This window comes from Cavia porcellus, unplaced genomic scaffold (genome assembly GCF_034190915.1).
Source record: "Cavia porcellus strain 051 isolate PalLab524CR breed Dunkin Hartley unplaced genomic scaffold, mCavPor4.1 scaffold_10, whole genome shotgun sequence".
Classification (NCBI taxonomy): Eukaryota; Metazoa; Chordata; class Mammalia; order Rodentia; family Caviidae; genus Cavia; species Cavia porcellus.
Genome location: NW_026947493.1, coordinates 83701732 through 83727263, shown reverse-complemented (window position 1 = coordinate 83727263; position 25532 = coordinate 83701732). Strand labels below are relative to the sequence as shown.

Here is a 25532-nt window from a genome sequence, read left to right as displayed (position 1 = left end):
TAGAATTAATTAATTTTTTTTTTTGTCTTTTTCCTTTTTTTCGGTATCGGGGATCAAACTAGCGACTGCCTGCTTGCAAGGCAGGCGCTTATGCCACTGAGCAAAATCCCCACCCCCCTAGAATTAATTAATTTTTGATGAACTGTTTTGAGGGTGGCTCTGGGGATGGAACTCAGGGCCTCACATGCCAGCCAAGCGCTCTACCATGGGGCTACATCCTGGACACATGATCTTGATTACTAACTCCCAAGATTTTTCAGATGGTTTTCCACTAGAAGGAATGGGCCTACCTTTGATTGACCTAGAAAATAATTTGGGATTTAAAACAACCATGATTTTGAGGTAAAATGTTTATCTGCCTTTTTTAATAACTGCAAGATCATTCTGATTAAAAACTAAAAAGCTGTGCATGTTTTACTGAGTGGGACTGAAGACTCCTTCCCATGGGAAAGCCATGCAGCAGCCTCCAAATCACAGGCACAAGATGCACACGGAGAAACAGCAATTTCACCACACTCGAACACCTTCCCCTTTCGGAAAAAAGATACATAAACTTTAATGTAAGTGTGCTATTGCAACTTCTGTACTCTGCTCCTGTGCTTGAGGTGAGTAGATGGCATTTTCTTACGTTTCACTGTTGTTCTTCCCTTCGGGAGACAGCATCTAAGTGCAGACAGGATGGTGACTCAAGACAGGTGACAGACTAACAGTCAGCAGGACCAAGCTGACAAGCGCAGTCTGGGCACCCACTCACTTCTTCTAGGCATGAATTCCTGGGTAGAGTATGTGTCTTCTCTCCGTGCCTGGCCAAAGAGGGGTGCGGAACGACAGCCTGCCCGAGGGAGCCTGCTATTTTGTCAAGGATCTAAAATCTCCTAGACTCCCGGAAACTTCTAGTTACACCGTACTTTTAGGCAATGATTAGTATGTTTTGGTGTTTACTTCCAACAGGACATTTCATGCTTTCTCCTGCACCCGCACAGATGCACACCTGCCTGACTCCTGCTCTGACCCCAGAACACACTGCGCGTGCTCCCTCTTCGCCTCTGCCCTCCGCCAGGCCTCCGTCCACTCTGCTGTCCCTGCAGATCCTCACATTCCAAGTCCTTCTCTCAGGCCTTGGCCCAGCGCGGGCTCTCAGATGTCCCTGCCACGACCACCACACACCCTGCCCTTCTCTGCCTCCTGGCCCAGCTCGTGAGCAGTGACACAGCATCCAATCTCTCCGCATAGCAGGGCCACAGGACATGCTGCCGTGTCCTGAAAGGTCTGCCCCAAGCTAGCTCTACTGTCCAAAACTGCAGAAGATGCACAACAGACATCTGCTCAGTGACTTAAGAGAAAGCAAATCAGTGTTCTCAGTCTGAATTTCCTCTTCATCCATGTTCTTGCTTTCAGAGTCATCTTTGTAAAAGCTCAGTCTGAAGTCTAACACAGTGCCAGTAGGAACCCTGATCAGATTTATCCTCTGGAGATGTTACCTACCTGCTACATAAACCAAGCACCAACTCTATTCAGCAAGATTATCTAGCTAACTGCCCGTCCATCCATTTGTCCATCCACCTCATCAAAGATGTCATAGGTACTATGGGAAATGCAGGAGTCTATCTGGCAGGGTCCTTCCCTTGGGCAAAAGGGTCTATTTACTCGCTCTTCTGCTCCTTCCACTGCTGAAGAATACAGTGATGGGACACAAAGTTGAATGATCCAGACAATAATTACTGTAAGGACATGAGAAGGGGAGAGTCTAACAAAGCAGCCAGGAAAGGCTCCAGTCAGAATCTTGAGATGGGAGAGAGACAGGGAGAAGAAAACGCATGCTGGCTCTGGACATGACAAAGGCACCAGCTTACCAGGACAGCATGACATCTACTGAGAAGGCTTATGGATCTGGAGCATCCCCAGAGATTCCCTCCCTCCCTCCCTCCTTCCCTCCTCTCCTGCCATCATGGGGCGAGCAGCTACACTTACATCTTCCACCATGCTGTTTCTGTCTTACCTCAGGCCCACAGCAGTGGAGTCATCCAATCATGGGCTGAAACCTCTGAAACCATGACTGCAAATAAACCTTTCGCCTCTAAGCTGTTATACTCCAGTGTCTTGTCACAGCAATGGGAAGCTGACTAAGGATAAGAAAGAACCTGAAAGGGGGCAGGGAGGGGCATCAAGGGAGCAGGCAAAGCAAGACACTTGGGCCACTGAGGACAAGCTTGAGGCCCAAGGCGATGAAGCAGGGAATAGGCTGTAGCCGCCACACCGTACATCCAAGCAGCAGAGCGGACTGAGAGGCTGCCTGGGAAAAAAGTGCTAAGCTCGGGAGTGGAGTGGGTGGAGAGAATGTGCCTTTCCAATGCCTGGGTCAGATGACACTTACACAAGAGCAGGTTTTAAACTACAAGGTGCCACGTGTGCACACATTAGGAGGCCACCCAGCCTTGCTTCCCTCTGTGGGCCACAGCCTCCTCTGCATCACTAAGGTCCCTGGCTCAGACTCTCTGGGAACCCCACCAATGCCCCCGGGGCCCTGCAGAGCTGTCTCTGGGGTATGAGTGAAGACCAGCTATGATTCACACTAACAGCACAGGTGTGCAGTCAAGGGGAGCTGACCCCTGGGGAGCCAGCCCTGAGCAGGGACAGGAGAGGGAGCTCCAGGGCAGGGAGCCCCACCAACTGTGGGGTCGCTCTCGGAAAGTCACACATCAGGGCCTTGGCCAGCTCAGGACAAGGCACTGACTTGTTTCAGGGCTTGAGGGGCTCCGACCTGGGAAAACAGGTTCAAGCACACCCTGGAAGAGTCACTTGCTGGGTGTTCTGATAGCCTGAAACCTGTTGATTCATTGCTTTGGGTTTGTAATACCAGAACACAAAGACATGAAGTAGTAAACTGAAAATTTTTCTTCCTTTTTGTTCCCCAGCCAACAAAGAGCTTCTGGGGTGCCTGCCTTTCTAGAAACATGCTATGCAAATGCATGTCACGTCCTATTTTACACAAATGTAGCAAGAAAATACAGCTCTGAATCTTGCTGGGATAGCTTGTTTCTGGTGTCCCCCAGAGCCTCACGTCGTCAGAGATGGGGCTTCTCGGCGGTGGCCGGATCTAGTGTGTGACGTGAGGATCAAGGTGTGTGATGACAAAATGAGTCCATGGCTGGTCTGGCACAGCTCTGGAGTGGATGGGAGCCCCACCCTGATGACGCCACCTGCCCTCGGGGCGTGCAGCCTGAGAGAACACAGGGACAGAAAGGGGCTGCCGTCTGGCTTGCTGCTTGCTGCTTTTGCTGCCTGCTGCCCACCATGAACTGTTTCTGCCTTGTAGCCAGCAGCTGACGGACTGAAACCTCTACCAACTGAGATGAAACAAAGCTTTCCTCCTTTAACTTTGGGTGTCAGATATTTTGCCTCAGCAATGAGAAAAAAGTGAGAAGTTTGCTTTTTTTTCCACCCAAAATCTGAAGATAGCTGGCCCTCTGTCTCTACCCTCCCAGCCTCTGCCCACTGCTTCTTTAAAACAGTGTGAAATGGGCTAGGTGTGGTAGTGCATCCCTACGATCTGGAAGGCTGAGGCAGGAGGGTGCTACATCCAGCCCAGCCAGGGTAATCAGCAACTAACAGTCTCTCTCAAAATTGAAAGTTAAGATGGAGGACAAGGGATGTAGCTCAATGCAGACGCTCTGGGTTCAACCCTGGCCCCCAAAACAAAACAGCAATATGAGTGAAATATGAGACAACAATTTCTTTAACATCTACTCTTTTCATCCTAAAAAGAGCACTGTAATTGACATCCTCCTGAATGGTTTTGTGCAATACTGAAATTGTCTCTTCGGGTGATGGGTGGCCTTCTCACAGCTGGGGTTCTCAGACCACTGAGCACCACAACGGCCTGTAGGCCTCAACCAACCACAGATCACAGACTTTGCCACACTTGCCCATGCAGCAGCCCTGGGCCAGGCGGAGGGGTTGGATAGGCAGCAGCTGCCCGGGATGACACTGCTGCTACCCACTCACAACCGCACGGTGACGACTGAGACCACTGCATGAGGCGCCCAGTGACAGCCTCAGCCTCTTCCCCCTGCTCCTGCTCCCTTGCCCACTCTGGGCTCTCCACCCTTCCTCCTCCACCTCGTCTTCCCTGCTCCCCCTGCCCCACCCCTCATGCGCTCACCCTTTTTCACTGGCTTCGACTTCTATCTCCCCTCCCGGCCCCCCATCCCCGCCTACCCTGGGGACAGCCCACGTCCCCACTGCCATGTTCCTCTCAGCACCCACGTGAGCCGAAGCCACAGCCCTCCTCAGCCCTCACTCACCCCACAGACTGTCAGGGGGAGACAAAGCACAGCTGGAAAAACCCAAATGCTGAGTGCATCTGGGTGACGGGTGCAGTGTGACCTGCACCGTTCTTTCAATGCATCACTTAAGATTTGTCTTCAAGGGGCTGGGGATTTAGCTCAGCGGCATAAGCACCTGCCTTGCAAGCAGGCGGTCGTGAGTTCAATCCCTGGTACCGGTAAAAATGAAAAAGACAAAAAAAAAAAAAAAAAAAAAAAAAAAGATTTGTCTTCATTACTTTTCTCATTGCTGAGACAAAACACCTGACACCCATAGTTTACGGAGGAAAGGGTTACTTGGCTCGCAGTCCAGAGGCTCCCATCCACAGTCAGCTGGCTCAAGGTGGGAGGCAGCTCACGGCAGGCAGAGGACAGCAAAAGCAACAAGGGGCCCAACAGCATCTTCCTTCCCTTTCATACTGTGCCTGGGCTGCGGGGGTCAGAGTGGCCCCACACCACTCAGTGGACTGACTTTACAGTCACACCCTTCACCCCAGCATTACACACTCTAGACACAGCCACCTCTGAAAAAGCCCCATCTAAGACTGAATGAGGCTTTGCGGGGGACCTAACACCCAAATCGTAACAACTTTAAAATAAAAAGTTAAAAAACAGAGTTACTGGGGCCGGGGATACAGCCAGGAGTAAAACACCTGCCAGGCAAGTGTAAAGTCCCGAGTTTGATTCCCAGTACAAAAAAAAAAAAAAAGAAAAAAGAAAAAAGAAAGGTAGAAAGCTAGAAAGAAAAATGAAGTTACTTTTCTAGAATGCTCCTAGCAGTTTAGCCTACTAGAAGAGTCCCTGTCACTGTCTCCCTTCACTTACATCCATGACACTGCCTGAGGACAGGGCCTATGCCTGACCTGTCTGGCTGTGAGTGCCACATGCAAGGCACACTTGTCTCCAAGAAACAACTTGTTCCCTAAGGAGATAAGGAGGAGACATTACTGCCAGATCTGCCCAACACAAAAGGCAGTGTGGTCAGGTGTGGCAGTGCCTACCTGTAATCATAGGAGGCTGAGGCAGGGGAATCACAGCAAGTCAAACATTTGCCTGGGCTACATAGTGAGCTCAAGGCCAACATGGACTACACAGTGAGACTCTCTCAAAACAACAACAACAAAACAAAGCAAATTTGCACTGCAAGATGGCAAAACACTTTGGAACCAGGGTGCCCTGGGTAGGAAAGTCAGTGTCCTATGCACTAGCTGTGCAGCTTTAGGTAAACTATCTAACCTCCCTGGAGTTGAAATGAAAATGTGAACGCTGCACAGGGTATAGAGAGTGCCTGGCAGGCGCCTGGCTGAGTAATCGGTGAACAAATATATTAGTCACTGTGCACACAGCATACACTGCCATCCTGTGAGCCCAAGCCTGTGACCAAATTCTCTGCACAGCACAATAGCTCAGACTGCTGGGTACAGAGCCCTGAGCACAAGTCCAGCCAGAAACCTTGGAAACTCCACACTCTAACCAGAGATCGGCCACTGATCTCTTCAGCGAGATACCTTCTGAAGATTATTCCTTTCAAATGTGAGGAACTCCAGCTTTATAGCTGTTCCTGCCATCCATTACTTCATAAATGGAACAAAGGCCTGGCTTTGTTTAAGCTCAGCACCAAAGACTCCTGCAAATGTTTACCTTTCCCAGTTAAAGCTTCCTTCACCCACGCCGCACCCCAGCAAACACATAAAAATGCCATTTGCCTTGCTGCTCCCTCGGGAACTCAGACTCCCAGAACCTTCCTAGGAGCCTCCACCAACCCAGTCCTTACTGGAGAGACCACGGGATCAGACGTCTCTTAAGCCCCGAGCCTTGGCAAGATGGTCTGCTGAGAACAGGGACCAACACAAGCAAAGAGCGCCGTGTAGCTTTTCTTAACCGGAAGCGCCATTCGGCCCCATGTGGGGGCACACAGCCATGCTCTGGAAATAGAGCGAGATTCCCAGGCACAAAGGCCAGCCAGCTGGGCAGCTGTGGGGACATAAGTGAAGCCATGAAGCCACAGGTCACTTGGGAGGACGCTGTCCTGGGCAGCCCTTTGGTTCTGTCCTTACACATCTTCCCTTCTGCCAAGGGAGAGGCAGCAATGGGGTCCCACAGCAATGGGGTCCCAGAGGAAGAGTGGCATGCATTTAGGAATGGCCCCTTGGCATGCACGATCCATCTAAAAACCCTATGTCTGGCACAGGGTGGGGGTCCAATAAAAATGAGTTAAACAATAATAAGTAGACAAACAGAGGACCAGATCTTTAGAATGGGAAGCAGACTGAGAGATGGAGAGGTGGTGCGGGCAAGACGATGCGTCCTGTACAGGTGCCAACTGCCTGAATGGCATCACTGTGGATCACAAACATGTCCGAATAAAAAGGCTGACTGAATATTTTAGAGCAAAAAGAAATGTCTGAAGAGTCGGACAGACAGAAAGAGAAAAGGAGGGAGGGAAAGAAATAGCAAATTTGTGACAACACAATGGGTTCACATGATTTGGTACTGAATTTCAAGCCAGCATTTTAATTAGCATGATCTTATTTTTCATCTGAAGAGACTGAACAGTTTGCAGTCTACACAAAAGGCTAGAAGACCTATGTTCACTCTGACCCGCTCTCTTTGTATAGGCCATGCCCAGCGCACTGCTGTCCCTATAACTCTTAGGCAAATATAAAATGGTGGCAGTGAGGACAGAGGCCACTTTCCTGTCCTTCAGCAGCTCCTGGAGCAGAAAGGAGGCTGGGTGCCAGATGCACCGTGAGAAGACAGCCTGGGAGGAGAAGAGCCAGCCCCAGCGGTGAGGAGTGAGGACGGCAGGGCACTCTGTGTGGCAACTCTGGCTGCACCTCACTACAACAAGCAGCAAGCAGCAAGTCAGCCACTGTCACTTGTAGTCTCCATGACTTGGGCCATGTCCAGTGTGTCCTGGCAGGGGGTGCTGGGCCACCTCACCACCCTTTAGGCTAGGAAGCAGCAAAGGAAAACCTGCAGAGACAGCTTCACATTGCTGACTTACAGTAGGTTTCTCTAAAACTCACAGCCTCAGGGCGACGGGCTGGTAGTGGCTGTCTCTGTGATTTATATAGTGGTGGTGGTCATGAGGGAAGAGAATGTCTGCACCAAATCCAGGTCAATCCAAACCACTTGGATGCAGCGCAATCAAGACGAGACTCCTGGAAAAAACTGTGAGCTATGCAGGGGAAGTGCACAAATGAGAGAACTGCATGGCGCACCCAATACAGACACAAAAGGAAGCCGGAAATAGCATCGTAATGCTCCGCCATCCTCCTCTGGGTGCCATGGGAGCGCTGCTACAGCACCCAGAATTTGGGCGAATCTTGAAATCACTATAACAGGAAACAGCACCATATGAAAGCATGGGGCCCATCTGAGACTCTCAAGAGGGAGGCTTGTCCTTAGAGCTGGCTGCCCTGCTGCCTTGGGCTGATGTCACCCAGGAAAGGTCCCAGCTTTCTGTTTGCCGCTCTTTGGTGGCTCTGCAGAGTCTTGCATGGCAAGGCTTCACCTTGGGGACCTCTACATCTACTTATTAGGTACTAGTACTTGGCTACAGAAAGGCAGCAAAATGGGAACAAGGGGAGAAAGAGTCACAGATGCCCTCCCATTGTGTCATCTCCAGGCCTCCTCTCCTACCCCCACCATTTCACAGCTGAGCAAGGGAGCTCAGAGGGGGCTGGGCCAGAATCAGCAGGGCAGGCTCCCAGTTTAGGCTGCTTTCAGGCTCTGCCTATGGTTCTTCTGAGGCCCAGCCTACCATGTCCCAGGCTGTGACAATGGACACTCAGTGCCTTACCGGCTGAGTCCGGAGCCTGGGACGCCAGCCATGGTACTCGGTTCTCAGACTGTGCACCCAGAGGGGAAGCAGTCCCTTCTGAGGATTCTAGCTGCTTGTGTCACAGTGCAGAAAGCTGTGGCGCAACCAGCAAAACCGGTTCTGTGCAGAACACCTCTGCAACATTCTGCCACAATCAGGCTCTCTGAAAGTCTGAGAATGAGGTCCAAACCTTGCTGTAACTAAGAAGTTTAACATCTTTCCTGGCCAGGTGTTGTTCCTATAATCAAACTCAGCTAAATGATTTAGTTTCGTGTCCTCTCCTTCCATTTTGACAAGGAGAAAGAGATCACATGCAAGTCAGCCAAAAAAAGAAACAGGCACAAGTGTGCCCTGGAACGGTCTATAATTCCTGTCATTAAGTCTTGATTACACACACGTGGCAAGACTCCCAAACAGTGGACAAGCGTGTATGTGTGAATGTGCACACATGCATGTGTAAATGTAAATATCCAAATACAAGCTACCTTTTAACAAAGTCATCTTGGAAAAATAGTTTTTCCAAATGGCTCTGCAATTGTATAACTCTTTGGTTACTTCCTGCTTCAAAGCTGGTTTACAAAATCTTGTGTGGAAAAAACCAAATTAAATTTTTAACCTTCAAATGACATTATCCAACTGACTGATACATATTCACTACTTTTGAACCCCAATGACTTCTGGGGTTTTTGAAAACAACTTCAAAGATCGAAATTTAATTCTTTTGTGGGCAATTTCAAAGGATACCTGGGACAGTGGGTACAGGGCCCACCCTTGTGGCACCCTGAGGATGGGCCAGGGAGTAAGGACAGGTCGTGTGGGGACTCGGAACCTTGGCCTTCACATTGCTACCCCTCCTTGACGTGGAGAGATCACACTGAGGCTTATAAAGATGGCATCAAAACACAAGTGTCCCCCAGAGCCACCCAGGACAAGTTCCAGAACCAAGAATCTAGAGAATAAGACAGAAAGCAGCCAGGATCACAAGAGGGTCTCCTGTCATGCACAAACTCAGGTCTAAAACAATCCTGAGACTGAATTTCTGGAAAATAATCACCTTATCCTTAAATGGGGCAAAAACATTAAAATCTGAATCTAAGTATAAAGGCTAAGAGTCTGAAATCTGGGCCCTCTACCCACACAAGCAAAACATCATGTGACATTGAGGGGACCCCAATCCTAAAGCCTACAAAGGGACACTGGGTCCCAGTAGGAAACTGGAAACAACTGAACTGTCCCCAAAAGCAGTAGCATTAAAACCACAAACAACTGTGACAGAGACACCAAAATTTCTTGCTTTGCTAAAAATCCTTTTTTCAATCACTATGCTGTTTTTTTTTTTCAGTATGCTTATTACAAAATGAATATGTTCAAGAAATGCCTTGGATTTGCACATTTAAAAAAATTCAGCCTCCCTAAATTAAGGAGATTTAACTTTTATGGTTTTTCTTTAAGAGCCCTTCAAAAGTTTGGAGAAAATTATTTGGAACTCTTTTTTTTTTATTACTTATTGATTCCTTATACAACTGCAACAACCAAGTAGTAGTCACTAAAAATACACACCAAAGAAAGCAAGCTGGTCCTCTGCAAGGGTTACAAGATGTGCTCCAGGCTGTCTGTCGAGGTGCGTGTGAGCTTAAACTTGTCTGCTGAGACCAAAACTCATCTACTCTCGGCAGACAGGTGAGGGCCTTGCTCAAAGAGGTCCCCACTGAGTATGGCGTGGAACACATGGGCCCACGGCCCTCACTGCCACCCCTGCATGAGGCTGGAAACTATGAGGAGGGCATGCTGATAGCCAGCTCTGAATCCCACAAGCCACTGGGGTGACAGGATCCCATCTCCTCCCCAGGGACTCTGAGGTGACACCCGCTGTCAAGCAGTTGTCGTGCCCTTGCCTCCCTCCCTAGGACACGGGACCAGTATACATCGTCACCCAGTGTGATGCTTGGTGTGGTAGCGACTTTTAAATAAATGTCTCTCTGTCCATCTGTCTGCTCTTGACCCAAGATGTGCTATGACTGAGGACTCCTAGCAGCCTGGCAGGGCCACCATACAAACTGCCTGTCAGCCACCCAGCCCATGACCTCACAACAAAGCTGCCAGGAAAGCAGAGAGGTGTGCACTAACCGAGAGAGTGCAGGGGCCTCAGCACACACACCCTGTCCGTGCAGCTCTGGTGGGACCGCTCTCACAGCTGTGGCAGGCCTGTCCCTGAGCCCTGGGACACACAGGCTGTGCTGCCACTTTGTGCTGGGTGCCCATCTGGGTCACCTCTACTGGGCCTGAAGCCAATTTCATAGATGTTGCTTTATGCTCAAGTGAAATGACACACTGAGCGATTCACCCTCTGCTGGAAGCCGCGTCTGTGGAGCCCGGGCAGCTTCCTCTGTCACCGCCTGCCCTGCCACACACAATGAGGGCTGGATGGAATGGACCTCCACTGATCTTCTCAGGGTTAAGACAGCCACCCAACCCCATGCGGTTCACAACTAAGTTTGCCTCTATGCAGAGCCAGGAGGGGAGACCAAGGCTAAAGGACTCGGGCAGAACCAAAGAGTGGGGGCTTTCACACAATCAGAGAATGGGGCTGGGGATCAAATGTGGCATCAGCTGGGTGGGGTGGCTCTTGTGCCCGGCAGTGACCCCTGCCCTTACCTGTGCCAGTACCCAGAGGAACAGAAAAGGTTAAGTGGCCAGCAGAAGTGGCTCAAGGCCTTGCACTGGCTACTCCTCATCAGGGAAGCCCAGAGCCCAGTGCCTGCTTCCCTGCACCCTTCCGGCCAACCCAGGCCATGGCCCTGTGTCTGGAGGCCACAAGGAGTCCCGCCCAAAAGGTCCCCAGGGCCCAGATTGGCAGCTCCAAGTTCTAATTTGCGGCTACATGGGGCTGGGGATTTACTCAGCGGCATAAGCGCCTGCCTTGCAAGCAGGCAGTCGTGAGTTCGATCCCTGGTACCGATAAAAAAAACGAAAACGAAAAAAAAAAAAAAAAAAAAAAGACCAAAATAATTTGCGGCTACACCTGAATGTGTGGCTTTGCTCCCCCTCTCCCTCCTCCCTCACTCCCAAGGATGTGCACGACTGCTGGAAAACATCGGTTCCTTTGCTTTTCTCCAGGCCAAGTCACAGGAAGCAGCCTGCATCGGGTTTGCACAAAGAACGTTCTGCTGGGAACAGGAAGGGGCGCTGTTTGGGAGGTGAATGTGCCAACTGCAGCAGTGTCCTCACTCACCTTGGCCTCCTCGTTCACGTCCCAGGTGAAGGAGACAGCATTGTACGCAATCTCTTCGATGTTTCCTATCGTGTTGAAGCTCTCCTTGTAGTCAGCTGCAATTCAACACGAAAAGGTGTTAAAGGGGTTTTCTGTGACATGTATTTCCCTTTAGGCAAACGTGAACTCTGTCTGTTTCTCCAGCTGTCCTGATGGCAGAGGGACAAGGACCTGTGCTTACTGAGACTCTTGTTATGACTTAATCTCTGAGAACACAAGCACGTTCCCTAAGACAGGAGGTTCAAGTGAAACAATTTCCTTATCTGACTTATTAGTTCTGTTTCTTACAAAATTATTAAAGTTCGCCCCTTCTGAGCCCTGCCACTTAATTTTGCTAGTGTCAGAGGACTCAGTAGGGTTCCTCTCTTCCTCCCTCCCTCCCCACTCGGTCTTCCCGTGTCTCTCTCTGCCCCCAAGTCCTGTGCCAGGGAGTGTCATCAGGACTTCAGTAAAGAAACTGCGGGAGACCACAGGGAAAAATATATTTTGTAGGATGCTGAGGATACAACCCAGGGCCTTGGACACGCTAACCCCCAACTCTACCACTGAGCTCCTCTCCACACTTCAAGGTTTTCTTTTTGGACCCAAACAGACAGAGTTGAGTTGACCACACTGGCCTCACTCCTGACACTCGCGGCACGCCCGTTGTACCTCTTACATATGTGCATCTATTCCTTCTCGCCCCCTTTAGACTCTCCACAGACACAACAGCCAGAATGTGTGGTGCTATGGGAAAGCTCACTGAAGTCAGCAAATATATGAATTATACTTATCCAAAAAAAAAAAAAAAAAAAAAACTATTGGCTATTATCAGAACTCAAATTTAAGCTGGCACAGAATGTTTTATCTGGAAACCCTCATTACACACTTCTCAGATCTGACCGTGCAGCCGGCCAACAGCTCTTCTGTCACAGCACAGAAGGGTGCAGGGGCCACCACCTCAACTCACTTTTTGCTTCTTCTAGAGCTGGAGCCTGCAGTGACCTCTGCTCTCTGGCACAGCAGGCAGCACTGCAATAAAACCCCTACTCCTTAGAGCTGCTATGATTGCTGACCTTGGAAAAACGGGTCATCTGCATCCTCTGAACCCAGAGCAGTGTATCCTTACATCTGAGATACAGCACCCACACTTTAATCTAGACACACGTGTTTTCCCATAGGAAAAGCCACAGACCAGGAACACTCCAACGCAACCCCAGGCCATTCCTCCATCAAGAACCACCTTAAACACACTGTGTGTTAGCTTCTCCTATCTTCCTCTCTGTCCACCTCTCTCCAAAAGATGTGGAAGTCCTTACACTACATTGCTTTTTGTTGCTGCTGTTATTTGGCACACCACTGGCCTCTTCCCATGGAAAGACACTTAAAACTGCCATCAAAGTCCAAGTCCGCCTGTGTTAGAGTACATGACACAACTTCACTTTGCTCTTATTGGTCATTTAGATGATGTTCAGTACTTTGCTGCCTCAAATATCACTTAATTTTATTATCTTTACAGTTAAAATTGTATACATACTTAATCCGGTTGCATTAAGATATTCTCCAGATTTGGAGAGGATGGCGAGTGTGGCTCAGTGGTAGAGCCAGGGTTAGGGTTCACAGCCAAGCATGAGGAAGGGAAAGAAAGGAAAGGAGCGGGGAAGGGGGAGGCAAAGGGAGAATTCTAGGAAGTGAGAAGAAGCCAGAGGAAAACACGTTTTTAAGGCTAACTGCTTTTTTCAAATTGCTCATGAAAAGGCTGGAACAATTATGTCCACAGAAACAATGTCCTTTGTCTTCACTGCCTTTCTAGCCCACATGCAAAACCTGCCCTTTCTGTTTTAATTCCCAGTTCCTTGATGGCTAAAGAGATTAAACAGGCCTTCATTTGGCTTCTGGCTGTGGGTATTTTTCTTAATTCTATTTGGCTTTTGAATCTACTCATTTATTATTATAGTTTCTAGTTTTATCCTTTGCCGATTTTCCTTTTAGACTATTTGATTTTTATTTTGTTTTATTACTTGAGTTTATTTTTAAATAATCATTTAAACTGCATAGAAGGAGGAAAAATAAAGAACAAAAATATTAAACAAACTACCCCCAAAAAACTAACCTTAGTTTCAGAACCTATCTTAAAAAAGCAGAAGATTTTCAAGCCTTTACCTGGCTTCCATTACAATTACAGTCTCCCGGGCCACTGAGAACTGGGCAGAAAGCACAGCCCTCCGTAGCGGTCCACCGTCCTCCCTGCTCTCAGCAGTCTTCCCCTACCTTAGAACCCAACGTCCAGGGCCACTGCTTCTATATAAAATTTTCTTACTGATCCTAAAATAAATACCTAAAGATAAAAGACAAAAAATTTAACATCCTACAAATTTAGGGTAAGGTGTTATTATTATGTTTGGGATAATTTAAAACGTACATCTGTGCTTTCAGCCACCCAACGTCTTACAGTTCTGAGGAGACACGCAATCTACTGCTGAATTTAAAGAAACTGAATTCCCTGGCTCTTCACTGCTGTTCTAAAAGATAATCTTACCATGTTGTGTAAGTTTTAAAATCACAGTTACTTACTATAAGAAGGCAAATGTTGTACCTAGAATTTAAGGTAAACCAAGGTGGTTACTAGGGCAAGCATCTGAAGTAACATTATGACTTACATTTCATCATGAGGTTTCACTGCTTCGCTACCTAAAAAATTCTCCTAAACCAGGCATAGTGGGGCATACCTATAATCCTAGCGCTTGGGAGGCTGAGACAAGAGGATCATGGCAAGTTCAATGCCAATCTGGATTACATAGTGAGACCTGTCTCAAAAAAAAAAAAAAAAAAGTACTGCAAACATACACTAATAAAATATTTAAAAATTTAAAAAACATTTTCTCCCCTCAAAATTCTGTCAACTGAAAGAGAAAAGGTGATTTTAAAACCAACTGCAACGAAAACACAGATAAACACCTTCAGAGGGCTGGGGATGTAGCTCAGTGGCAGGACACTTGCCAGCAGAGTGAGGCCTTCCCGTTACTCCCCATCACTGCAGGAAAAAAAATATATACCTCTTGGTCCCCCAATCTTGCACAGGCTCCCCTTTCTTACTCACCAGCCAATGTCATGGACAAATGCCTTCTGTGTGCCTACTGTTTGCCTGGCAATGCCCAAACAAACACAAAACAGCAGGAACCAAGAGGAGGTCCCTAATCTTGTGCTATTTCAGTTCAGAAAGACAAGACCAAGAAATGAGCAGCAGTTACTTGATCTGCTTTTTTTAGAGCCCAATACAAAAGGACCCATAAGGCTCTTTTCATTGGATTTATTTACTCTTTTGTTTCCTCCATAACATACAAAGTATTTTATTTACTGTCTACTAGTTCTGTGCCAGCACTCCTCATTAGCTATGCACAGGGCCAGGAGACGATTGTAAATACAGCTGCTTTCTCAAGCTTAACGTCACACACTTGAGATGCACCCCGTGAATGGAAAGAGTGAGTGAGTGAACGTATGCACAGGCATCCTGAAGGAAAGCTGTACCAGAGGGACTAACGTCATGGCCCCCTGGGGACCCTCATACAATACAGGAAGCAGCCATTCTCCTCTCTCCTGGCAGACAGCCTGCTGGTTGCCTTCTCCACCCTGATTATTTGCCCAATGAATAAAGTGCTAATCACTGTGTCTCCTGTTTCTGAAAGCTGTGTACCTGTCCTCTGATACGGGTGTTTGCTCAAGAGTTTAAGACTCAGGGGTAGGAAAAGAAACTCAGCAACCTGCTGCCCATGCTTTCTTAAAGAAGGATTCTCCACCCTGTATCCCGAAAATATTGACAGTGGCCACCAATAAAAGGCGCTACTACTGTATTCATTTCCTAGGTTCACTGTGATGGCTTAACAGCAGAAATTTATTCCATCAGAGTCATGGAGCCAGAAATCGGAAATGAATGAGTGGCAGCACTGGCTCCTTCCACAGGGTGCGGGGATGACGGACAGCTCCAGCCTCTCCGGCTCCTAAGGGTTGCAGTCCTCCGAGCCTCAGGACACGCAGCTGGGCCACTTGGCCTGCGCTGGCGTGAATGAGGCCTTCTCCCCGAAGCTGTGTGTTTCCGTTTTAAGGACCAATCACTGGATTTGGGGTGATCACATCGTAAGATCCTTTCCTTAAGTTCATCTGCAAAATCCTTTTCCCAAAATAAGGTCGTATTTACCAGTGCTGGGATTAGAACCAGGGCTTCTGAGGGTCACTATTCAACGTTCTGTGTTCACGACCCCACCAGTGACTGAAAACTACAGGCCCGAACTGCTTGTTCTTGCAAGAGAGCTGCAACCAGTAAAAAGAACTGCCCCACTTCAGAGAGCTATAACGCACATAACCATAAACATGCACATTTTAATGGCATTTTTCTTTTACCAACACAGAAGGAGGCAACATTAAAAGCTGCATGTTTTACACACTGGTTTGTAAATACAGTATCTGTTCCTACTCGGTGAGGGGACGGTGACACTATAAATAGGAAAAATAACCAGCATGGAGGAACCACATTAGTAGTGCTTACCAGTTGTTTTTTGTTTTCGTGTTTTTAAACCGTGTCAACTAATCTGAGTCAAGAACAAAGTTCTTACTGGGAGAAGGAAAAGCGTACCAGCCAGCCACATGCCAGGTGGAGACAGAATTCACTGTCACCAAGCCCCCACCGAGTTGGACTACTCTCTCATTCGAAGAACCCTTTTTCTTTCACAACACTTATACTTTCATCTGCACTGAACACATAAGCACAATTCAGAAGCCTGGAACACAGAGAGAAGGAGGAAGATAGAGGACATTGGGAAACGGGAGACAGGAAAATCTGCACCTGCTCTGTCTATGCACCTATGTCATTACTTTAGTCTCCACAGTAGTGGTCTACACTACAGGGTGTAGTGGTGCACACCTGTAATCTCAGCACTAGGAAGGCTGAGGCAGGAGGATCGCCATAAATTTGAGACTAGCCTGGGCTACATTGTGAGTTGAAGGTTGGCCTGAAGTAGACAGAGACTCGGTCTTCAAAATAATTAATTAATTAATTAATTAAATGGTAGCCTAAATAACTATTTTCTATGCGGACACTGAAGCATATGAAAAAGATGAGCTTTAAGAAACTAGATAAGGGTAAATGCAGTGTGCACCTGTAAATCTAGTACCCTGGGAGTCTGAGGCAGGTGGATCACAAGTTTGAGTCCAGTCCAGCCCAGCAACTTAGCAACTCAGTGAGACCCTGCTTCAAAATAAAAAACAAAAAGATGGAGATGTAGCTTACTGCAAAGGCCCTGGGTTCAAATTCCAATACCAAAGAAAAGTGAAGGGAGACACTTCATATATAGCACGCGTGTTCCCATGTGACACTCTGGGCCTTACAATGTTGCCCTTAGAGGCTGGGGATTTAGCTCAGTGGCATAAGCACCTGCCTTGCAAGTAGGCAGTCGTGAGTTCGATCCCCGGTACCGGCAAAAAAAAAAAAGAATGTTTTCTCAAATACAATGTTGCCCTTGCGGTACCTAAAAGCATTTCTTCACTTTTTCTCTCTAATACTTCCTGCCCATTCAAAGACAGAGGACGAGGAAGAGAAGAAAGAGGAGGAGGAAGAGGGGAAGAGGAGGAGAAAACAAGATATATCCTTTTTTCTTTTTTGGTAGCAGGGATCGAATTCATGTCCTTGCATCTGATATTATTAACAGTTCGTATTAAATGTGGTAATTTACACACAAAAAACAATCCTAAAATACATAATCAGGCTGAAGTATCAAAACTAACAGAAGCCAAGGAGAAGACACACAGGAGTGTGTCCAATGAACAAGAATGCGGTGGGTGTCTTGGAAATGACAGAGCGAGGGTAGGAACCATAGCCATGCACACCCTCTAGGCCAGCTAGACGACCCTCAGAGCTGTGTGTGGCGTAGGCGGTATGAGGCTGAATCTTTTCGTTAACCTTTATGATTTTTTAGCTTTTGTGCACACTCGGTCTGTGGTCTGTTAATAGGTTGTTAAATTCACACTTCTGAAGACTGTTTTCTTCAAACCGCTTGTGTGTGTAAGTGGGGTGCTGGAACACTGTCAAAGGAAACGCTAATTCCTTCACCTTAATTGGCCTCGTGTGTGCTCGGAAAGCTGTAACTACTCCTTTTAATTATTTTGTACATATTGTTGGAGATTAAAAGCAGTGGTGTAATTAATATAAAAAATGCCTGTCTTCTGAGAGGTGTGGATTCTGTCTGGACTGGTGTGGTAGCGAGGCTGGAATGCTCGGGATGGAGGTGGGCACCACTGCCAGCTCAGGGCGCCCAGCGAGATGCTGTTTCCTGTCTTTCTAGTCCGCCAGCAGGGTGGCACAGGAAGGCAGGACTCGACACCTGAATCCAGACCATTCTGTCCTCTTCTCAAAAGCCCCCTCAGCGAGTGACGTGACTGTGCCTCTCTATGCTGCACGCTCCATTGGGGAGAGGGACAGCATCTAAGATGAGAGACTGCCAAGTCCATAGCTGATGATGGGACCAACCCAGCCCTCAGATAGCGTCGGCCTTGTCTGCAAGGCTAGAAGGGTCAGCTGCAAATCTCAGGGGTCAGCAGAAGAGTACACCAGGACAGTTACTTGGCTTGAAACAGGTGGAACAAACACACGTCCAAGTGAGTTGTGATTTTTGTTTTTTCTGCTTTTCAAAATCGAAGAAGCAACTTTTAAAGGCCACTCACTAATGAGTGCATATTAATGAACCCCTTGTTTCCTTTGTAATGCTTTTCCCTGGTCCAAGGCACCCGCCGCGGGCGCACCTAAGCGGGCCAACAGCAGAGCCTGCTTTGACAGGCCTTCCATGCACTTCTATCATTTGGTCCTGGCCCATGACAAACAGTAAGTCACCAATTTATGACAGCCAAACGTGTGGCAGGCCCAGCGGTAAATGCACACTCTTTAGAAACACTGCTGGAGCCAGCACCACACCTACACAGTCCTGGTGAGAGGGTGAGAGTCCACCCCCGACAGCCGCACAGTGCCTGCTGCTGCTGCTGCAACTGAATCCCGCACTGGGGCGTCACAGAGAACGCAGGCTTGTTCAACTGACGGTTCTGGAGCCCAGGAAGTCTAACAGCACAGCACAGGCCGTTGGGATGCCCTCCTCGCAGCAGAGGCCACCCGTCAAGACAGGGTCCTCGCAGCAGCCTCTTCCTCTTAGTCCCCGGGCCACCCTCAGAGCCCCAGCCTCACCTCTCCCAAAGGCCCCGCCTCCTAATGCTGGTAACACACAGCTTCGGGATTCAGTTTCCAACACGTAAGCTTTGGGGGGATGTGCTCAAACCACCAGTTTATACAGATTGGAATCCACAAAATTCTTGTCCATACAAGGCCAGAGCCCTTTGACTTCTGCGGCACATCATCTTTCAAATGAGCACTTTTTCATACATAATTCACAGCAACAGCGGCTGAAATTGTGATATATAACGCAACTGTCAGAGAGTGATCCTTTAATCACCAAAAGCTGTAGTAATCAACATTACTATTTGCACTCCATGGCTTAGTACAGTTCTTCATGGACATCATTTAAGAGGACAACTCTCTTGGGATTTTCTCTTTAGGCTGACCTAATATTTTATGTTTGCTTCACATTCTGATTTCTAGAAAGTAATTACATAGGTCAGTGTTACAGACCTTAAAATGCATGGACCATAAATTTAGAGTAAGAAAAATACTTTGTACTACATTTCATATGTGCTGATACTTTAAAGATAGTATTTGATCTCCTCTTTTAAACAAGAGAAAGAACACTGTCCTACCCCCCACAAACTTAATTCCCAGCTGGCACTAGGTCACACTTTGCACACACTGCAGACACAGAAATGTGCACGTATATGTGCCTGTACATGTATTGTGGCTCACAGCCTTGAACCCAATCAACATGGATGAGCTTAAAACTAAACTCTTATCAGTCAAGATGACCCACGGAGATTGAGCTCTTCTGTCCCTGGTCCACAAAGTTAATTTGTGAATCACACGAAACTGCCACCATTTTCTAAGGGTTTTCTAAATGAATAAAGACACGGATGGTGCTTTGGTAATAATCTATGTTTCCACTGCACTGCGACCACTCACATTCCCATTCTTCATCTTGATGCTTGCTACACTAACACCCTAGCACAGAAGTGGGAATCTATACCCCCAGGGGCTCCCTGTATGTCTGAAACCTCTAAAAGCTTGGCCCATCACTGCCTTAGGAATGGATGGGCAGAAGACAAGTTACAGGCACACAGCACGGACAGCTGCCACCTTAAAGGCTGTCAGCCATCAGTGTCCAAGCCTGAGGACGTGGCTCTGCCAGCACGGAACTCCCTGACCTTCTCCCACCAGGGATGGTGTTTCCAGAGACATTATCACTTCACTAAACCAATGATAATTTACAAAGAAAAATGGATATCATCTCCTCAAATGATAACGCCTCACATTATTAGTAAGAACCCCAAGTATTACTGCTGTGTGAGGCATTCCATGATCCCTGTCAAAAACCCACTGAGCTATCTAACAAGTTTGGTGCCAGGAATCATTTTCCTACAAATATAGCTGTATTTTATAGTTGCAGAGTGAACAGATTCAAACAACAGAAATGACTTCTGGAGATTACTGGAGGTGCCATACACACACGCATGGAAAGGACTGTCAACCTTCACACGGACTACCTCCACTAAATGTGATGGCAAGCTTGGTTCTTTCAAGGGCTCAGACACATTAGGATTAAGCTCCACTGCCCATCTGCCTCTGGCTGCCTGATCTCTGTGCCTAGCCAGCAGCAGCCAGGGGAAGGTAAACCTATTCCACGTGGCGGGGAGGGCCGCAGACGCATGAGCATTCTAATGGTGTATATGAGTGATCTGTGCACCGACTGCTACGTAAGTGACTTAGGCTGCCGTTCCCATTTGCTTTTACTTTTCTCTCTCATCTCTAAGGTACGAGACTTCAGTATGACTTCAAAACTGAAGTTCTGTTATTCAGTGTGTTCCCTTGAGAAGATGAATCTGTCCTTCTGGGACGGAAGCTGCTGCTGTTGCTCCCGTTTATCCGCCACTCAGACCACAGCCCCTGGGGACGGGGAGGGTGCCACCTGCACCAGCGGAGAAGCGGCAGAGTGCATCTGGGTGAGCTCCCGTCCCTGAGACACCACTGCCCGCCGCAGCTCTGCCTCACAGGACGTGAACACCAGGGAGATTCAGCTCTTAAGCCCTCAATTACTTCAGTCATCGTCTTTTCAAAAGTGGAAACACTGTGGGGGGCCCCACATTCCTGGAGTAGGTTCAAAGAGTTTTCTTCAGATTGACTTGACTTTATTTTGGCTTCTCCAGTCTCAGTGAAGTTAATTTATGTTTGAAAACACTTTTTCTTGGGAAGGCCCAGGTTTTGTAAACAAAGAAGAGAAAGTTTAAGTTTGCTCCATTTTGCAAAGACAGAAATTTGTTTCCACTGAAAGACACAGGCAGAAATCTCTGGTGTGGTAGGAGGGTGACTAGCTCTAATTTTGTTCAGGAAATGCACAAGTCTCATGAAACTACTGCACCTCCCTGGTGGTTTCTTTTTGCCATTATATAAATCAGTGCAATAGTTTACACATTGGAGACTACCAGAGTACTTGATTGAGATTTTTGCTGAATGCCTTCTCTGCAGGAAGAAAAATAATTAGGTGCCAAACAAATATGAAATCGAGTAGAAATATAAATTACATGATGAAAGCCTGGTACAGGTAGAATACAGAAAAGTTCTCCATCAGTTAGTGACAAAAACTTGGCGCACAGTAAATGTTACCCAAAAAATTACAGAAGACAAGAAGCATAGCACTGGACAGCAATGAACCTGAGGGCCCGTGAGGCGGTGTTAGCCTCTGGTGTCCATGTTCACGTTCCAGCTCGCAGTCCAGCCCAGAAGCTCCCTGTTCTCATCACCAACGTCTCAAAGGGCTTCGTCCTCTCTGGAACGCCTCTCCTCGATAACCACTCAGGAACAGAGGATTATCAAGAACAAAGAAAGAGAGATATTCTTCCAGAGAAGGCTTATAAACAATAAATGTCCAGAAACCAGATAAATAAGACTTGCTAAAACAGTAAAAAAAGATGGTTAAGAGTTACAATAATTGTAATTTTTAATTCCCAAATTAGCTTCTTTTTTCTTTAAAGTTTGCTTGTAAGCAATTTTCTATTTGTTTGCTTCAGACAAACATTAATAATTTCTAGTTAGATTTAAACAGAGACAAGTCCTCTGGTTTATTAGCACACATATTATGTTTCTATGCTAACAACCAGACCTTAGAAAGTCCACTGTGATACAGCAATATTTGCATATGAGAAATTATAGCCCCCAAAGCACAGTTAGCCACCAAACCCCTAGGAAAGTACTACCAAAACGAGTCTTCCAGCACAGAGGAGACAGGCCGCACCCAGCCTGAGCCCCGGCGACTGCACTTGCGCCTGCTGACACCACCTGTCACCGAGACACAGCTCTTCCACAGTGGACCAGCGCCCACACTGGGCTAGGCTCTCCACGAGGCATGCAGTATGCAAAGATTACCAAGGAAGCCTCGGTCCATTCCAACAGTCTGGCACCCAGAGGAAGGACAAGAGGAAAGTGACAAACATTGAACATAGCTGTGTGCCGCTGCCCAGCTAAAAACCACCCAAGCCTGAGAGAAGCAGCTGGCTCTACTCCATCTCACTCCAGCAGGGCCTTGACCTCCCCTGGAGGAAAGTGGGGAACCGAAGGCCATCCTAGTCACTGCCACCCAGGGGAAAGGAGGGTCCTCTCAGGCATCTGCCCCGACAGAATGTTTCTGGGATTCACACCGAGACTCCAAAGCAAAGAACAACACACAGTGGCTCCATTACTGAAAATTATTTTCTGCTTGATTCAACAATGTTTTAAAATACCAAACGCCCTTCTATCACATCAGTGTTTCCTAACTGAAGTGGAAGATGCAAAAGAGTTTTCAGGAACTGTCGCTTCAGCCCCTCTCCAGAGAGATATATGGTTTCATACCACATGAGACCATGACCACCAGCAGAGCCACCGAATCAGAGTGACTCAGAGCCCTGGGTGTATTACACCCAGCCCTGCGGGGGCAGGGCACAGCGTGCTCCTGGCTGGGCTCTGAAGCCCAGGCCTGCTCTTGCCAGCTCATGGTTTCATTTGGCATTGTTTTTAGTCAAATCTGCTTTTCCTGTCTGATCAGAAATGTGGAAACAGCCCAGTTCCATTTACTTATTTCTAGAGCTGTTTTCTACACTGCAGAGAGAAAGCAGGGTGGACGGTGTCTGCAGAACTCAGCTCAACAGCGGGGTGGAAAACGAGGGTGGACAGCATGGTGCACGCCTGGGCTTACGGAGAGCATGGATTCGCACTCCTGACCCCCCTGGCTATCCTTTGCTATCCAACTTCTGAAAAGCCAAAGCTGCCTCTCGCCCCTCTCCTTGCTCCAGCCTCCCACATTGCTCTTAGGGGCAGAGCAGCTGGAAGTGGCTATAAAACTGCAGGAGGCCCCCACCTACAGTCAGCCCTGCCCAGGATGCACTTCGAGAGAAGGTGGCACTGAACTGAATCACAATTTCTACTGGAAAGTGGAGGCAGGACTCCAGGCCAGAAGGAGCCCCAAGCACTCACACAACAGCCAAGCAGAATCGGTCAGAAGCCAGCTGATCTCAAGACCCCTTCAAAAGGCTTCCTTTGACCTTCAGAGAGAACTCTGGAGAATTAAACCCGCAGATGTCATGGGAATTTAAGTTTTCATAGAAAGTTTTCCCTTAATACAAAATGACTATCGACAGGACACAGTTTGAAAATGGGTCTTAAGAAATTAAGTTTGGGGGCCAAAGATTTAGCTCAGTGGCATAAGTGCCTGGCTGGCAAGTGCAAGGTCATGAGTTAGATCCCTGGCACCGCGAGAGAGAGAGAGAGAGAGAGAGAGAGAGAGAGAGAGAGAGAGAGAGAGAGAGAGAGAAACAAAGAAAGAAAGAGAGAGAAAAGAAAAGAAAGAAAGAAATTAAGTTTGTATTAGGGTGCAGACACAATCCTATAATGACATGCTAATAACTGCAAATGTAGTATAATTGTCAGCTAAGTACCACAGAAAATTACAGGATTAATATTAACAACAACTAATATATCCTGTTACACAAAAGATTACTGTACACTAAATTAGAGCCAAGGACTGAATAAAGGGCCAATGGTTGGTTTCACAACTAACTACCAAATTTTATCAGTGACGGGGCCTTTGGTTCTGCTGCACTATAGAGTTAACAGGGTTTGATAGGCTGAAGAAGCCTTCCCATTACCGCCCGCGCCCTATTACCTACCAGCCCACAGAGGCGAACCTGGGGAAGCACTATCCACTCTGTGTGTGTGCATAGAGCCCTAATCCAAAATGAGCCAGCTGAACCCAGAGCCTGGCCCAGCCCCACACCCCAGCCGCTGTCACACTGCTCCTCCTGCCCCTTCTCAGCCAGCTGGCCAGGCCACATTTCCTCCCATGGGCTTTTTCTCCTCCCCACCCCCACACCTGGTCACCGGCCCAGGGTCCACCTGGTCTGAGGTCTCCGTTTCCTTCACAGTTCATGTCTCTTCACCTGCCTGTCGCTGGTGTCCCCACTGCAGCAGACACCTCCTCCATCCATTCCAGAATTCCTTCTCTATAAACTGCTGTCAGCCCACCACAATCCCACCACACATCCACAGAGTTTGTCCAAAGCCTCCGAAAATCAAGTGCTGCAACTCATCAAGAGAACTGTCATTTCACCACTGCACCCCGTTTGCCAATGACTTCCCACCATCCGTGCTCACAGGAGTTCCAGAACTGTCATGCAAATGTAACCCAGTCACCTGCACAAAGGACAGCACACAGAGACAGCTTTAACTGTTTCTCTCACGTATCCCTGAATCTCTAAAATTCACTTTGCTCAATAGTAGAAAACCATGGATTTGCTGAAAGCAAGGTAGGCATGGCTACAGGCCAGCGTGAAGGTATAAATGTGAGCGCACCCCGTCTCCACAGAAAACTTCAAACAAGACGTAGTGGAGCTGAGACAGCAGCAGAGAGTGAGAGACACTGGCCTAGGGCCCACAACTGGGTGGTGGCCTTCAAAAAGGTGTGGCAGTGGCTCTGACTTTTGTAAATAGGACTCACAAGGCAAGAGTGGACAGGCTTCTAGCACCAAGTCTGTGGTGTGAGGGTCCCTGGACACCCCATTGGGCCCAGCCAGCCTCCGCTGGACCTGAGGGCTTCAGCCCCCGCTGAATGGGGACAGCTGGACATGGGGGTCCTTCAGAGCAGTGCATCCCATCTGGCTTCACAGCCTTGCAGTCTGAGACCTCCAAGATCTGCCTTAAAGAGCAAGGCTTTCTGCAGTCACACTTACTCAGGGCTTCCCTCCCTCTCCCTCGTCTGTCTGTCAGCTCACCGGTAGGGATCACACCCTTTGGGCTTTATCAGGCTTCATAAAATAGGTTTTCAATCTCGTTTTGACTTTTCTCTGTCTTGATCATTTCCTTATTTGGAGCGCCCTCCTCCACCTTTCTGACCTCAGATGATATCCTCCTAGAAACACCTTCTCTGGGAAGCTCTCTCTGGTGTCGCCTGCCACCTGATAAGAGTCACTGTCCATCTTCTCACCTCTAAGATTGCAGCCCTGCCTTAGTTACATTTTAATCCCCAGGGCCTAATGATGGGTCTGGCAAACGAAAAGTGCTTAATAAATGTTTGCAGAATAAATCCTGCATTTCTTCAAACTGGAGTTAACAAATACAGGATCAGTGCTAACTCCATTGTCATACAATGGGGTTTTTACACTCAAAGACCATCAAACTACCAATATGATTTAAGTGGCTTTTCCACGCAGGAGGTGTAATTGACACAGGAAGGCTCCTTGCTGCATATGTGAACTTATTTATGACCCTGAGTAATTGCTATGATTCAAAAAGCTTACAAGAAGTAACTTGTGAGACTTGGAGAACTTTGCTCTTATGTTTTGAAAAGCAAAAGAATTCTCCTGGGCCTGGGTTTGTTTGTTTTACTTATACCAAGCCAGAGCTAACTGCTAAGGTTTCCTTCCCAAACCCAAATACTTCATGACCTAATACCCAAGAACC

The 25532-nt window shown here is 47.8% G+C and overlaps 1 protein-coding gene across 4 annotated transcripts in view; it reads right to left on the bottom strand.

Moving 5' to 3' along the window:
• The window catches only part of Grhl2 (grainyhead like transcription factor 2), a 122788-nt gene that overhangs the window by 35775 nt on the left and 61481 nt on the right, over positions 1–25532 (bottom strand). For all 4 annotated transcript variants that reach the window (XM_013143817.3, XM_063257685.1, XM_063257686.1 and 1 more), the window contains one exon: positions 11384–11478. In XM_013143817.3, coding sequence (XP_012999271.1) covers positions 11384–11478 — 95 coding nt within the window. The remainder of the gene's footprint in view (positions 1–11383; positions 11479–25532) is intronic.